At 33.8% G+C, this 16,528-nt stretch overlaps 2 protein-coding genes across 3 annotated transcripts; one reads left to right on the top strand and one right to left on the bottom strand.

Annotated features, from left to right (window-relative positions):
* Positions 1–1,097: 1,097 nt before the first annotated feature.
* Positions 1,098–10,677, bottom strand: si:ch1073-513e17.1 (sialin). Of its 2 annotated transcripts, XM_051137434.1 has the most exons (14): positions 10,588–10,677; positions 10,456–10,500; positions 10,216–10,300; positions 9,963–10,030; positions 6,889–7,051; positions 5,693–5,913; positions 5,315–5,548; positions 5,043–5,217; positions 3,672–3,790; positions 3,304–3,465; positions 3,087–3,219; positions 2,553–2,700; positions 2,202–2,292; positions 1,098–2,095 (listed from the first exon to the last, which is right to left on the bottom strand). In XM_051137434.1, the coding sequence occupies exons 5-14, from the start codon at positions 6,983–6,985 to the stop codon at positions 1,937–1,939; spliced, it is 1,539 nt and encodes a 512-aa protein (XP_050993391.1). In that variant the 5' UTR covers positions 6,986–7,051; positions 9,963–10,030; positions 10,216–10,300; positions 10,456–10,500; positions 10,588–10,677; the 3' UTR covers positions 1,098–1,936. The 2 variants fall into 2 exon arrangements, with proteins under 2 accessions (XP_050993391.1, XP_050993392.1); XM_051137435.1 differs by having other exon boundaries at positions 10,216–10,290; positions 10,456–10,670.
* A 67-nt stretch (positions 10,678–10,744) lies between these two features.
* ppt1 (palmitoyl-protein thioesterase 1 (ceroid-lipofuscinosis, neuronal 1, infantile)) lies at positions 10,745–16,186 on the top strand. The gene is made up of 10 exons (XM_051137713.1): positions 10,745–10,876; positions 11,239–11,367; positions 14,126–14,235; positions 14,320–14,447; positions 14,537–14,607; positions 14,974–15,076; positions 15,192–15,282; positions 15,367–15,465; positions 15,543–15,614; positions 15,810–16,186. Exons 2-10 carry the CDS (start codon positions 11,253–11,255, stop codon positions 15,930–15,932), a joined length of 912 nt encoding a protein of 303 aa, XP_050993670.1. The 5' UTR covers positions 10,745–10,876; positions 11,239–11,252; the 3' UTR covers positions 15,933–16,186.
* The last annotated feature ends 342 nt before the right edge of the window (positions 16,187–16,528 follow it).

Genomic DNA, 16,528 nt, shown 5'->3' with positions numbered 1-16,528 from the left:
ACCTTGTCCAAATTCATTTCTTAGCAATGCATATTACTAATCATAAACTACTAAACATATAACTACGGTAGAATATTTACAAAATATCTTAATGGAACACGACCTTTACTTAATATCCTAATGATTTTTGGCATAAAAGAAAAATAGATCATTTTGACCCATACAATGTGTTGTTGGTTATTGCTACAAATATACCCGTGCTACTTAAGACTGGTTTTCTGGTCCAGGTCACACATAAGCTTAATAGGTTTCCTCGACTACGTCTTTCAAGCAGAAAAGCAAAATATGACTCATCTGATAAACAATGCAACAGGGCAAGATCAAGTTCATAGAGCAAATTCTTTGCTCCTCTGAACAGCTAGTAAAAGTGTAACACGAGAAAGGTTATTTTATTGCTCTACCAGTCGTATTTTTGTCCTCATGGTCATGAACTACAGATTGCTCATTTACACTTATTTAAACTATGGAAAGGGTGCATTTACAACGATAGGAGCGATTAAAGAAACTAACCTAAAACAATTAAATAGATTCGCTGTCTTGTTGATAAAATCGATATATTACGTCAAACTTAGCACTATATTAATAAAACAAAAGGTTAAAACGCCCAGTGACGCTTACATCAGTGTCATACATGTAAATAAGCACGTGAGATCTTGCCGCATTCACCAAGTACATCCGGGTCGTTTTCTCAGCAGTGCTAAGGTAAGGTGGACGTGTCGAAGCTTATCTGACATAGGCAGTTACGTTGTTCAAATATGTGGTATTATTGCCCCTTGACTTTAGTTATAGTAATAAACAAATTTAAGATATGTGACATTTAAACGTACTATCTGATGGAAAATGTGAGAGTCATTCTTATAATCTAGCTATTTATCAACTGTGATGCGCCATCTGCTGGCCGTTGTTGTGAGAAATCGAGTCCCCTCCAATACTATGTAAAGCCTCATGCAATATTTACACTTTAGCCATTAAAATAATGTGAGGTTGTTTATTATGTAATCGCACTTAGGAATACAAATGTTTAACTAATGATCTATTCATCCATATTACAGAACAGACAACAGGTGGTGACAAGCAGATAGAACAGGACTCTGTACTGTGAAAATACCATTGTATTTATTGAGCATGATCAAAATTATAAATGAATATGAAATAGTAATACTGGGCAATTGAGATATTCAAGGCATTTAAAAAAAAAAGTACTGGCCATTGAGACTCAAGTAAGACTCTCTGAGTGTTTCAAATAAACATTAATGTTCCACGTCTGGCCTGTTCCAGTACATATGAACTGTATCTGCTAGTAAAAGTATAACAAATTATGATTTTCATGAAAACATAAAGTGGCCAAGTGCTGAACTGAATGACACCGTTTATTTACTTAATTAGCAAGTTCAAAATTACCTGAATAGCACTCGTACCACAAAGCAAGGCATTTTCATTGTTAATGCATTAAAGTGCTTATTAATAAGTGTTTTCAAATGTAATTACATTTAGATAAAACCCCTGAATCAGTTTAGTTTCACCACTGTAACAAAAATTACACTTGTTTGAACGGTATGACATTAAGAAATGGAATTACTCTGAATTCTCTGTTGCATTGTATTATGATTAACTCTGAATTGTTCAGCAATGAATAAAATATTGCCAGACTAATAAACTACATGTTGTAAGGCACTTCAAATGCTCCCTTTAAAACCCTGAATGAAGTGTAATTAATACTATCACAGTCCACATTAATAGTGATCAAAACTATAAAATATCACATATTGGAATTATGTAGTGACCTAAAAAAATGTCACTATCAGGTCCATTTATTAAAAAGAAATTATAAAGTAGGCATATTTTATATTTGTCTTTTAAATCATGAAACGGTATGAAGTTTGTCCAAATGTTTGCCTGGCAGTGTGTGTTAAGTATCAATATTCGTCTGATTTGGTCAACTGGAATGTTTGTGTGTATCCTCCGTGTTTGATTCCTCATCTATCCTGGCCCAGCTCTGAATCTTTCCAGTGCCAAAGATCACGTAAAAGATTGCTCCAAAAGCGCTAATCCCTGCTGACAACCAGAACACGTTTCTCCATCCTGTAACCGAGTGCTGTTCGGAAAACAAAGGAAGGGAGAACACATAAAAATGTCAACGTTCGCTGATGAATTCTTTTAAACAACCGCAGTGATACACAAGGTATAAAACACCAACTTACATCTTTGGTCAGGTAACCCACAGCAATTGGTGCAAGAACTCCAGGGATGGTCCCAAAAGTGTTTGTGATTCCTAAAAGTGTACCCGCATACCTGGAAGAAAAGAGCACAGGAGGAGATATAACTATTGTAATAAAAGTGAAGCTTGTAAAGATTGTTTTTAGGTTTAGAAACAAGCTGTTCAGTTTGTAGTCCTATAACCCAGAAGACAATTAGTATGTTAAAACGTTATTTTAATTAAAAATTCAAAAACCCAAAGGGAACAAAAGGTGAAGTAGCCTTCTGGGTTGGCCTAGAAATTGATGTAATGAACAGCTCTGTATATAATAATCCAGACAGTCTTGGTTTTGTACCGTGGAGCAATGTCAATCTGGTTAATGTAGACACCAGCAGCACTGAATCCCCCGAGTGCACTGGACAAAGTGAGTAAACTCACGGCCAGCACACTGCTACAACCCGTGAAGCCTACAGCGAGCAGGCAAACAGCGGGTAGAAACAGACCTATGGCACACAAAACCAAAATATTAATAAAGTCACAGTTAAACTGCAATAATACAGTCTTTAGTGTCACATGATCCTTCAGAAATCATTCTAATAAGATGATTTGTTTCTCAAGAAAAATTAAATTATTATTATCAATGTTAAAAACTTTGCTTCTTAATAATTTTATTGAAACAGTGACGTGTGATCGTGACCGTGATCATTAAAAGGTCTGGGAAAGTAGGATTGAAAAAAATAAAATAAAATTTTTATCCAGCAAGGATGCATTAAACTGATCAAACGTGTCAGTAAAGACATTTATAATTTTACAAAAAAAAATTCTATTGCAAATAAATGGAAAATGGTTTTAAAATTCTCTCTATTAGATATTTATTTGTTATTCATACCAAGGAAAGTAAAGATTTTTCGGACAGCTGTGACACTCAGGAGCTCCCTCTCCAGGAGGTTGTCTGCCAGCACACCTGAGCCCACTGAGAACAGCCAGCCAGCCAGATAGGGTAGAGAGGAGAGGAACGAATTCTGATTGAACAAAACAAAATGAAATAGAGTAAGAGACAGCATATAAACCAGACTGATTTAATCGAAATATCCTGATTGCCTCACCTGTCGCAAATCAAAGTGGAGCACAGTGTCCATGTAAGTGGGAAGTGAGGTGAGGAGAGTGTAATAAGACCAGTTGGAGCACATCTGTGGGATGATTATGGCCCAAAGAGGCACAGATAACATCATAGACAATATAGGCACTGACCAACCATGTGCCGTCCCCTTAAAAACAGAGAAATACCAAATCAACATAATAGATCCAAACCTCAGGTTACTTATGGAGAGGAAGACATGTTGGGAATTCATGTTATTTGATGATTCCTTTTAAATTTAATAACATATTTGCATATCATCATGCTGGCTTTTATTTTTTTTTCTAGCATGAATTATTCACTTGAATAAAGAATGAGATCAAAATGAGTTCATACCTGTGAACCTATGGAGTTAATTATGTAATATTTCTCTCTGTCACTAATTCTTGGGTGAGTTCGAGGTTCATCTGACACGAAGATAAACCAAAACACTGCCCAAAGGAATCCTACACCACCTGGTGGTAAAAACACTTTAATGGATATATGTTTGAATATAAAATCTACAGTAAACACTTTAAAATAAGGTTCCATTAGTTAAGGTATTAACTAACATGAACAAACAATGAAATGAACAATACATTTATTACACTGTTTATTCATCTTTATTAATGGAAGTAAATAAAAATACAGCCATTCATTGTTAGTTCATGTCACTTCACAGTGCATTAACTAATGTTAACACACACAATGTAATTTTAATAATGTATTAGTAAGTGTTGAAATTAACATTAAGATTAATAAATGCTTTAGAAGAATTGTTCATTCTTAGTTCATGTTACCTAAAATAGTTAATGTTAACTAATGAACCTTATTGTAAAGTGTTACCAATATACAAGATATGATGGTGTTATATTACATTAAATATGAAGACAAGAGTAAGGACTGTTAAGTATTTTCATATATTACACAGCTGAGGTCAAAAGTTTACATACACCTTGCAGAATCTGCAAAATGTTAATGATTTTACCAAAATAAGTGGAATCAAGCAAAATGCATGTTATTTTTTTATTTAGTACTGACCTGAATAAGATCTTTAACATTGAAGATGTTTACATATAGTCCACAAGAGAAAATAATAGTTTCATTTATAAAAATTACCCCGTTCAAATGTTCAAGTGTGAAAATATGGATCTCAAAATCATACAGTCATTGTTGGAAAGGGTTCAAATACACAAAAACACTGAAAAACCAAAGAATTTGTGGGATCTGAAGGAGAACACATAAAGAACATCTAAAGAACAGCACGCAGTTTAACTTTACAAGACAAACAAGTGACTCCTGAACAACCATCACTAAACAAAAAAACAGCTGTGGATCATTCAGGAAACAACACGGTATTAAGAATCAAGTGTACGTAAACTTTTGAATGGGGCATTTTTTATAAATTCAACTATTATTTTCTTTTGTGAATTATATGTAATTGTCTTTTATGTGAAATATTTTATTCAGGTCTTATTACAAAATAAAAAATAACATGCATTTTGCACGGTCCCTCTTAGTTTGGTAAAATAATTAACATTTTGCAGATTCTGCAAGATGTATGTGAACTTTTGAACTCAACTGTATGTCTTTACTTGCACTTATGATTAAGTTGATGCATCCTTGTAGAATTAAACTATTAATTTCTTTCAAAACAAACAAACACACAAAAATCCTACAGATCCCAAACTGTTAAGCATTCATAATTTAAATATTATTTTTTCTCACCACAGGAATAGAAGACTGCTGGCCACCCCAGACTATGGCAGATGAAGCCAGTGAGAGGAAGAGCCACAAAGGCACCAAAGCTAGAGCCTGCACCGGAAAACGTCATCAGACGAGCCCTCTCCAGTGGAGGAGCCCATCGGGCCCACATCGCCATCATGGCAGGGAAAGTCACACCCTAGACAAAAAAGATGCAGACTTGTTTCAAATACAGACATTCTCTATTTGAAACATCACTGTGGAGTATTTTTAGGCTATTACAAACGCCCTCTAACCTCCCCAAATCCCTCCAGTGCACGCAAGGCAAACAGCCACTTGGCTCCAAGTTTTGCTGACAGTGGAGTGAGGAGAGTGAGAACTGCTGTTCCAAGCACACCCCCACCTAGGAACAGACTTCCTCCAAAGCGACCTGATAGGTAACCTCCTGGGATCTGAGTAAACAGGTATCCAAAAAAGAAACCACTGAGCAGCATTCCCTGCGTTTTGGAATCCCATGGGTATCTTGGAATCTAGGAAAAGAAAAGTAAAGAGAGAGGAATATGACAAGGACAGAGTATTAAAAAGTATTACAAGTATTACGTGTTATTAAAATACATGTTTGTGCAGATGCACCAAGTTCAGTGCATGAAAAGCTGCATGCAGTTTATTCTTACCCCATCTGGCTGTTCTAAACTTTGGCTGTTGTTGTCAAGTGTATGGGGGGGTACTGGACACTCATTTGATACATTGCTATTGGATGGTGACTGGTCACTGGTTCCATTAACCATAGCAACCATGGCAACACTGAGATTTACACGTAGACCATAGACCACAGCAAAGCCAAAGAACATCATAACAGCCAGATTGCATCGTACAGAGCAGCATTTGGGAGGCACTGTTACACATACAAACACACTCTGAAATTTCAAATAATTACACATTAAAAAACAAACAAACATTAGTTAAGATTACAGTCACTTAGTACACTACCATTCAAAGGTTTAAGGTGAGAGCTGAAATGAATACTCATATTTATTGAGGATGCATTAAATCCTGAAAAAATGTATTGTGTTTCCACAAAAATATTAAGCAACACAACTATTTCCAACACAACTATTTCCAACATTGATAAAACAAATTACATTTTAAAATACACTACCAGTCAAAAGTTTTTGAACAGTAAGATTTTTAATGTTACTGCATTTATTTGATCACAAACAGCACAATTCTGAAATATTTTAACTATTTTTAGCATCATTACTCCAGTCACATGATCCTTCAGAAATCATTCTAATATTTTGATTTGCTGCTCAAAAAACACTTATTATAGAAATCTTTTGTAACATTATAAATGTCTTTAACATCACGTTTGATAAATTTAAAACATCCTTGCTAAATAAAAGTATTGATTTCTATAGAAATTCTAAAGAAATATCTGATATCTGAAGAATTATGTGACACTGAAGACTGGAATTAAATTACATTTTACAATATATTCAAATAAAAAGCAGTTATTTCAAATAGTACAAATATTACATAATATTACTGCTTTTGTTGTACTCTGGATCAAATAAGTGCAGGTTTCGTGAACAGAAGAGACTTCATTAAAAAACATTAAAAATCTGTCCAAAAACTGTTGACTGGTAGTGTATATTAATCTACAAAAGTTATTAAAAAAAAAATGCAGCATTGGTGAGTTGATTTGGTAAGTGGTTTCTTTCAAAACATAAAAAATTCTTACCAACCCAAAATTTTTGAATGGTAGCATGTGTGTGACAAGACCTACGAAGCTCATTTAAAACATGAAACAAACCACTGCATTTCATGCAGATATTTAACAAACTGCAAGAGGGTCAAACTGTAGACTAACCTATGATTTTTTTCACTTCCTTCTCTAGAAGTGGTGCAGTGTCACTATCCTGGTCGTCCGTGGTAGAGTTAATGGAATAACCGTTTTGTAGTGCCATGATCGTGGATCAAAGTGTACGTTTTGGACTGAGCTTGAGTTAGATTAAGTATGACATCCACAAATCCTGAAACAAAAGCAAAACTTTTCAGATAATGCAATTGATCTTATTTGTGTTTTGTTCGCTGTTTTATCAATGCTGTATTTACAACCGGGTCATTCCGTGTCAAATTTCAAAAACTTCCCTGGCTCAAATTTTTGATTTTGCTAATATTTTTTTCTGAGGAAAGATAGACATGTATACTGATGAAAGCCAAAATATTAAATGTCATGGATGAATATTTATTAAGTAATCCAATATTTTGTGGAGGGTGGTCAAAATGGCAATTTTCACCTTAGATTCAGAGTCAAGCTATAGGGGGGTAAAATGCCTTCAGAAAGATGGCAGCATCATTATCTTATTTTTACACAGAGATTAGTAGTTCTGTTGGTAAAATATGTTGACTTTAGCAATCTTTGTTGCATCATGTGCCAATGATGACCATTCAAAAATGGAGAAACAGCACTTTTTCTCCAAAGTTTGCATGCCTGTAACTCAAGAAGTATTAAAGATATTTCAGTGCCCTTTTAGATAATCTTAACGAGCTTTTAACAAGCAAGAAATTTCAATATGGCTCCAGGAGTAAATTGTTAAAATGTACACATTTTCAGTGGTCAAATTGAAAAAATATGATACTTATTTTCTTTTAAGAGGAATGTCTGAAGAACAAATAATGTTAAGACTAGAGATGTATCTCATTTCTTTCTGTCAAAACAACTGCACTGAACATATCAGTCTGAGTGCCATAAATATAGTTTTTCCAAAGTTTGCGTGCCTATAACTCAAGACATATTAAAGATATCACAATGCGATTTTACATTTTAGTTCTTCATAAACAGAATCTTAATTTTCAAGGCCCTACATCATTCAGTCCCAGAGATATGGGGATCTCAATGAGGCTCCATGTCCAGATTGTTGAATATTACCCATTATCAGTAGTCGAAAACCACATGTTGGTCACTTTGTGTACAGCTGATAGATATTTTATTTAAAGAACAAGGTCTGAAGAAGAAATAATGTTGAAATTAGAATTGTATCTTGTTTCCCTTTATCAAAACAATTGCAATTGCAAAACAATTGTGTTTAATCCAAGAGACATCAAGATCTCAGTGCAGCTCCAAATTTAGTATCCTACCCATTTTCAATGGTCAAAAATGTAGTTTTGTGTTTATCTAGTCATTTGTGTTTACAATGCAAATATGCGAATAATAACAGTAACCCAGTGACTAGGATTGTACAGTGTGACATATCAGATTATGAATGAACAGGATTAATTGTTAACTTTTAGGTAAAGTATGAACAGTGTGCAATGCAAAATAAGATTACCATTTTCCTAGGGTTCAGAATTACCCAGTGTTAATTATTTAAAGTATGAGAGAATTAAATGTTTGAGGTACTATCAGTGAATCTGCCCAATTTTTCCCCTTTAGCAGTAGGTACTACTTGATCTATGACTATGTTTCTTATTTTATGACAATAATGAATCCAGATCTAATAATTAATCCAGGTGAGGCACATCTTGGTCTATTGCAACCACACTTCCCTATAAGGTGTGGGATTTGTTTCAAACATGTTATAATACTGCATGTTTAAACTCTTGGTAGCTTCAGAAGCTGTTAAAATAAACATAATCCATTCTTCCAAATCCATCTGATTCAAATATAGAATCTTATGAATAGACTACAGAAAGCAAGGTAATGTGCCTCAACTTGACCATTTCAATGCACTTTCAGCACTCAAACAGGTGTGTTCTATGCAATTGTTTTGGTAGAGAGAAACAAAATACAGTTCTAATTTCAACATTTCTTCTTCAGACATTGTTCTTTAAAATAAGTATCAGCTGTATACAAAGTGACCAACATTTGGTTTTTGACCACTGAAAATGGTTAACATTTAACAATCTGGACATGGAGCCTCATTGAGATTCCCATATCTCTGGGGCTGAATGATGCAGGCCCTTGAAAATTAAGATTCCTAAATAAAAGTTTATTAACAAAAAGATTCTAAATCATATTGTCATATCTTTAATTCGTCTTGAGTTATAGGCATGCAAACTTTGGGAAAAGAATAATTATGGCAGTTGACAGAAAGAAGCGAGATACATCTCTAGTTTTAACATTATTTGTTCTTCAGACATTCCACTTTAAAAGAAAAGAAGTATCATATTTTTTCAAACTGATCCACATTTGGTTTTTGAGTACTGAAAATGTGTGCATTTTAACAATTTACTCCTAAAGACATACTGAAATTTCAATATCTCTGGAACCGAATCTCATAGGGCATTAAAAATAAAGATACCAAAAGGAAAGTTTCTTAAGGAAAGTTTCAATAGCTAAAAGGGCATTAAGATATCTTTAATACTTCTTGAGTTACAGGCATGCAAACTTTGAAAAAACCTGTATCTTGACTCTAAGGTGATTCATTTTGACCTCCCTCTACAAAATAGTGGATTACTCAGTAAATATTCATCCATGAGATTTAATATTTTTTTGCTTTCATTACTATACTATCGTTCCTATACATGTCTATCTTTCCTTTCCTTTCCTTGCTAATATTTTTCCTTATAAAAATATAAGCAAAATCAAAAATTTGAGCCGGGGGGACCTCTGGTTGAGATGACACGGAATGACCCATTTCAGTTTTCATAAATTTCTGTCTAGTTCTCCACATCAGTGTTTGAGATCATCAGTCCCATCTTCTATTGAGTCTTTCTCTTTCCTCTTCCTCTTTCGTTAAGCAAATATGTCTGTCGTTATATAATGTTTAAAAAAAATTCCAGGGAAATTATGTGAAAATGTTTTTTGTTTGCGACCTTCCAGATTCCTTTCAAATACTATTACATCTTTAGGATTGTCCATCTGCCTCCTCATTTAATATGGTTTAAATATTTCTTGTTTAGCAGTTTAAGTTTATTAAATAATAAAAATAAAATACTTACTCAGAGGTCGACTGCATCTACCGGGAAGCCCAAACCTCTTGTAGCACCTTGCTGAAAATGTCCAAGCGCTATAGACAATATAAAATACCATACAAATTACAATTATCTCTAGCGTAGCACATGACAGTAACTTAACATAACATTCGACAAGCACAAAGGTTAACAGAACGGATCAGCTGACATCAGCAACATCCAACATCTTTATGTCAACAGCATCAGTGACCATGACATTCTTTATCTTGTGTAACGTTACCTGAACCCTGGAGAAAATAAAGATGCAATTCACTTCTTCAAGAGCTTTACTTTAGGGTCCTTCTACTTGTCTATACTGGACCCATCTCATGAAAAAAAAAATAAAAAAGCGAGAAAACATTAGCTTAATGTAAAAACATGTTACAAAGTTTTGCATTTTAATTCATGTTACGTTATATACACAGATAATGTTAGTTATACAAACACAAAGTTTGACATACATTGCGTTATTTATTCTTACCATTAATACGATTCATAAACAGATGTTGGATTCAGTCGCTGGATGCTTTAGAAGAAAAAAATCGTTTTCAACCCTGCCATAACCACACAAACCGTTTTAATTACTTCTATAAATGGTAAATGTTTAATTTACCGGGAGACATTAGTGCTGACCCGGCTTTACACTATTGTTGCTTTCCAAAAGAGCCACAGTTCTTGTTTTGCCTGATCTGCAGCTGTGTTGATCACATGACATCTTGAGACTTCCCCGTGCTGGAAAACATCATAATGTAAACACTCTGGACCGACTGACTGTACAGATGTCTATAGACAGGTTTAATGCTATGATATACACATCTAATATCTGCAGCCATGGACGCATTTGTTTGACGTCAGCGGTGTTTTCGTGTGTCATGTGATTGAATGAGCAGAAAGTTATCACAGTAAGTGCACAATGGCTATAATTAAAATATTTGTATATTTCTAACATATATAACATTTATAAACGTGTGTATATCTGTTTCTAGCTTAGCGATATCAAGGCTGTATAATCGCAAATATTAAAGGAGACGATACCGAAGGCCATTAATCGTTAAGTTGCTATGAAAGTGTTTCGTAATGTTCTTAATTTTTGTTTGTTGTGCATCTTGAATAAATACTTTTGACATTTTAAAATTGTGTGGCGCAGAATTAACCCACACAATTTATTGTGGGTGACGACTTTACTTATTCACTTCCTCATAATGCTTTCCCTTCCTGTAAGTATAATCTGTTAAAAGGGATGTAAATATGTTCACATCTTCAGGCTCGGATTCAAGTATGGCTTTATCAGCGGCTGTTCGCCTCATCGCTGTGTCTGGGTGTCTGTTGTTGCTGTGTGGATCATCGTGGGGCATTAATGCCACAGTACCTCTGGTGATATGGCACGGCATGGGTGAGACACTGTCTACATCACATCCACACCTGTTCAAATAAATAGGCCGGAGTCGTTGAATAATGTGAATCATTAGGGTAATATACAGTGGTCACGTTACAAAAAGGTTTTTGTGTATACAGTGGCTTACGCTAACGTTTTGAAATGCATCATCTTGCAGTTTTTTGTTTTGCACACACACAAACACTCACTAACCATCAAATGGGCTCAGCAGTTTTTGTTTCTCAAAAATCTGAATATGAAATCTGTTTGTAACTTTAAGTTTAGTGTTTTAGTATGCAAGTTAAAATTCTGTAATGTGATGTTTGCTACCAAAGCATTACTGTCACTACCGAAACATGGGATGTTTTGTCAAAAATACTGAATTCAACTAGGATGTTATGATGTATGGTTCAATGTATATGCAATCTAATGAATCCTTAACTTTAAAATCAGTATGATCAACTTTTTGCCTTTTCCAAAGAAAAAAATGGTTTCAAAATACAACAAATCTCATACACTTGAAATACTGTTAAAAATTTTATTGTAATGGATTTTCCTCTGAATTTTTTTTTTTTTAATAAAATGGCAAAAAATATATTCACAATCTAGATGTAAGCAAAATCTTAATATGTCAATATAACCCTTCTAATTATTTTTTTTTGTGTGTGTTTTGGTAGTGACAAATTTGGGGAGAGGGCAAATATTCTAAAACTCTGAAAATACAATATGACAATTAACTGCACACTTACTAGAAATGAGTACCTTGTACTTTATACAATTTGCATACATACAATTTTTTAGAAAATTAAATTTTTTTTTCCCCAAGACATTTCCAACTCTGACTTTGGACCAGTTGTGTAGAATGGCCCATATAACACGGTTTTTGAAATCAAATTTGTTTTTGTTTTTTTAAATAATAATAATAAAAAGGCTGGAGACTGCATATTTTTTTGTGGAAACCATGATCTTTTTTTTCAGGAATTTTTAAATGTATGTAATGCATCCTTGCTAGTGTTACACGATATCCCGGTACTTAAAAAATATCGCGACCCTGCTTTTAAAAACGGTACGATTCGGTGCTAGTACCGATACTTGAAGAATGTATTTTAATAAGAGGCGTATTTCTGCATGTCTGTGTTAGTGAATGGCGCAGACTCGCAGCTTTCTTTACTACACACATACACGTGACACTTGCGGTGTTTTCAGCCTCTGCCGCTTCAATATACGAGTACATGAACATAATCTCTAGAACTGCTCTAAGAGTCACTTCATGAGCATTTTACAGTTTCTTTTGCGGAAAACTATCTTCATATAATGAAGACCCTAAAGGTCTTCACAGAAACGCGTCAAAATAAAAGTTGGGTTTAACTTGACAGTCAGAAATATATGAATATATTACTTAATGTAAAGATAGTACTACTACTAATAATAAAAATATTATTAAAACAATGTTTAAGGAATATTTACCAGAATTTATTTACCAGAAAATTGTAAATACACAGCACAGCACAGTGTTTCTGAGAAAGAAAAAAAAAATATATATATATATATAAAATTTATTTTTTGATTATTAAAATGTAATAAAATTATTAAATAGAATTAATAGAGAAAATTAATGGAAAAACAGAGATTCACAAACAAAACTGAATTTGAGAAAAAAAAATAAAACGTATCTCATAGGGCCTTAAAAACATGTATTTTTGTTTAAATTTTGCAAGTTTCATGATTTCAATTAATTAGACATGGTTTTTGATAAAATTTTTTTAATGTAACCGTTAAAATAGAGTCTAGAAAATTAAATTGTAATTTAGGAAAAAATAATACAGATTTTATAGGTCCCTCTTTATTTTATTTGTGTCTTTGTTTTGTTATAGTGGTCCTTTAGTTTGTTACTTGCATCTAGGTTCTTATTAAAATAAAAATAACAAACAAATGACTATGTCATGATATAAATTGTTGTTGTGAAATAAAATTACTATATTATGAAATGAGATTTGGCTTTATCCTTTAAGCTAACTTACCAATATAGAAAATATCTCTACCTGTAGGCTTGGTAGTTGTTCACCATAATCCTGTGTAGTGGCACTTGCATGTGATTATTATTATTTTATTTTATTTATTTATTTTTTTTTAAGGGGGCATGAAATGCTTTGTTTTAATAGATAAAATAATTATGACCTCCATTTGGATCATCTATTATTCAAGTACTTTTCCTGTTGTTCTATATTTTTTCGTAGTATCGGGTCAGTAGTAGTATCGTGATACTACTTAGTCAGGTATCGTATCAAAGTCAAAATTTTGGTATTGTGGCAACACTAATCCTTGCTGAATACAATATTAATGTCTTTTAAAAAGAAAAATTGAATCGACCCTAAACTAGTGAATGGTAATGTACTAAGTGAATCTTCACCATTTAAAAAAAAATCGAATTATTTGACATTCCATTTGTTTGTATATCACATTTCTCCTTAATAATAATGCACAAATCCATAAAATAGCTTCTCATTTTTTAATTTCATCCATATTTTGTCAGTAGGGGTTATTATGATCTGCAGTACACAACATGTGATTGAAAAATGATTATTATTTATAATATTAACATTAAATTGCTTCTCTAATAAACACCTTGTAGTGCCATGACCTATGGAAATGACATCATTTTGGTGAAATTACCTAGAACCATGTTTACCACATTAATAGAAACACACCTACTGAGTGATGTTTTGAGTTTACCATAATTGCTCATTTTCACTGTTATTTGTTCATCTTTTTGCAGGAGACAGTTGTTGCAATCCACTGAGCATGGGTGCAATGAAGAAGATGGTGGAAGAGGAAGTCCCAGGAATATATGTGCTCTCCCTGATGATCGGCAAGACTGTCGTACAGGTAAAACAGGTCCATATCCTCAATTCGTCTCATGCCTGTTGTTGTTTCAAATGAAAAGATCTGATTTTGATTTTTGTTTTACAGGACACTGAAAATGGCTTCTTTATGGATGTTAATGAGCAGGTGTCATTTGTGTGTAATCAACTGGCTCAGGACCCTAAACTGAAGGGAGGCTACAATGCAATGGGCTTCTCCCAGGGAGGGCAGTTTCTGTAAGTGGTTATTTATTCAAACCAATCCATGCAAATATTATCAGAAGACTAATCATGTCGTTTTACCTTTCTGTCTTGTTTAATGTAAGGCGAGCGGTTGCACAGCGCTGTCCAGATCCCCCCATGAAGAACCTCATCTCAGTCGGTGGACAGCATCAGGGTAATATGACACATGTGCTCTCCTCACTGGTTGATTTACTTCCTGAAACTAACAGTACATTTGTTCCTAAAAGTGGTTACACAGCAACCATGTTTCGATTTCATAAGGGAAATGTAACCATTTTGAATTATCAAGTAAAGATAAAGTTACTTGGAATATTTTGAGGTTACGGCATTTGCAGTCACAGCAGTACAATGTTTATAAACAGAAGTGAAAATAATAATACTAATAAGAATAAAATGTTTTTGTTAAAAGAATTATATTTATGTTTTAATCTTGAGTGACTAAACTCGACGATTCAAACGTGTCTCTTTTTTTAACATGCATTTTTTGTCATATATGATTCTCTTTTTTTTTCTCAAACAGGAGTGTTTGGTCTTCCACATTGTCCTGGTGAGAGCTCTCATATCTGTGACTGGATTCGCAAGATGCTTAACTCAGGAGCCTACACCGATGCAGTTCAAAAACAGTGTGTGCACAGCTGCTTTTGTCTTCTCAATAGGCCATTTTGTCATTTCAGAAACACAATGACTGTTAATCTGAACATTCACTAGTCAAGCAAATTGATTGTCATTTTATTTCAGCTTGGTGCAGGCACAATACTGGCACGATCCCCTCAATGATGACTTGTATAAAAAGCACAGCCTCTTCCTTGCTGACGTCAATCAGGAACGGGTGAGTCTCAGGATGAAAGAGAAATTATAATAAAAAAATAGATTTATTTGTGCATGTGGTGTAAATTAATGTTATTTCTGTCAGGTGGTGAATGAGACCTACAAGAAGAATCTCATGTCTCTGAATAAGTTTGTCATGGTTAAGTTCCTGCAGGACACTATGGTAGATCCTGTGGATTCTGAGGTACATCAACAGTATGAAATCTCGCTTTTATATTTAGAAGAGGACTGAACTATTACTAATTGAACTGTCTTTATCAGTGGTTTGGCTTCTATAAACCTGGTCAAGGTAAAGAGCTGGAAACGCTGCAGGAAAGTGCTATATATAAAGAGGTAAACTTTTTCCTCTTGTTTATTATCTGCGTTGAACCGGAGTATTTTTTGGCTTTCTGTTATTTTCTTTGTAACACTTTATAACCTGCATTAATTTATTTTATGAATGATACTGTTTCCATATTCCCTTTTTAATTGAACCTTGCCTTGTATTAGGTATATATAGGGATTTATCTACCTTTATTTTTTTGGCAGGATCGCCTGGGTTTGGCAGCGATGGACTCGGCAGGGAAGCTTGTGTTCCTCGCCACAGATGGAGATCACCTACAGTTCACCCGAGAGTGGTTTAATGACAATTTAATTCCCTACCTACGCTAAATACAGTAACACACTTATTCCTAATGAGGAACGCACACTCACACACAATCCAGTGTCGGCTAACTTTAGCATGCTTATAACTACTGATTCCGAGTCTTATATAGAAATGAAGCCAGTCTTGCTTGTTTTATTGCACTGATCTGATTTTTATTTGATTGATTTAATCAGAAAATCATCCTTATTGTTTAACTTGTGATTTTAAGAAAACATTTTTCAGTTCATTTTTGTCACAGAATAAATCTTATAAAACTCTATGTGGTGTTTATTTATGAATCACATGAAGAGTATACTGTGTAATTAATTAGAGACTAATTTTATAATGCATCAGACGTAAACATACTTTGCAAAACAAATATATGCAATCTGGTGCCACAGCTTGAGGCAGACAGTTTCTGATAACAGAACGTCTATTTTGTCCTATGTGTAGACGTATTTTTGTTAGTGTTTTTCCTACATTTGTTGAAAAGTTTAGGGTCTTGAGCATTATATAAGTCTCTTATGCTCACTAAGGCTGAATTTATTTGATCAAAAACATACTTTGCTATTGTACATTTTCTGTACCATCACTTTTGAATAAAGGTCAGCTATCCTTGTAG

Source organism: Labeo rohita, chromosome 19 (genome assembly GCF_022985175.1).
Source record: "Labeo rohita strain BAU-BD-2019 chromosome 19, IGBB_LRoh.1.0, whole genome shotgun sequence".
Classification (NCBI taxonomy): Eukaryota; Metazoa; Chordata; class Actinopteri; order Cypriniformes; family Cyprinidae; genus Labeo; species Labeo rohita.
Note: the sequence above shows the minus strand (reverse complement) of the source record. Positions and strands in the feature narration are given on the sequence as shown.

Excerpts from the sequence above, each read along its gene's own strand:
- si:ch1073-513e17.1 (XM_051137434.1), bottom strand. The coding sequence starts at position 6,985 with ATGGCACTACAAAACGGTTATTCCATTAACTCTACCACGGACGACCAG. Across the intron at positions 5,218-5,314 it reads CACTGGAGGGATTTGGGGAG|GGTGTGACTTTCCCTGCCAT; the intron begins GTTAGAGGGCGT and ends TTTTTTGTCTAG. Across the intron at positions 2,096-2,201 it reads TGGGTTACCTGACCAAAGAT|CACTCGGTTACAGGATGGAG; the intron begins GTAAGTTGGTGT and ends TTTTCCGAACAG.
- ppt1 (XM_051137713.1), top strand. The coding sequence starts at position 11,253 with ATGGCTTTATCAGCGGCTGTTCGCCTCATCGCTGTGTCTGGGTGTCTG. Across the intron at positions 11,368-14,125 it reads GGTGATATGGCACGGCATGG|GAGACAGTTGTTGCAATCCA; the intron begins GTGAGACACTGT and ends ATCTTTTTGCAG. Across the intron at positions 15,283-15,366 it reads CTGACGTCAATCAGGAACGG|GTGGTGAATGAGACCTACAA; the intron begins GTGAGTCTCAGG and ends TATTTCTGTCAG.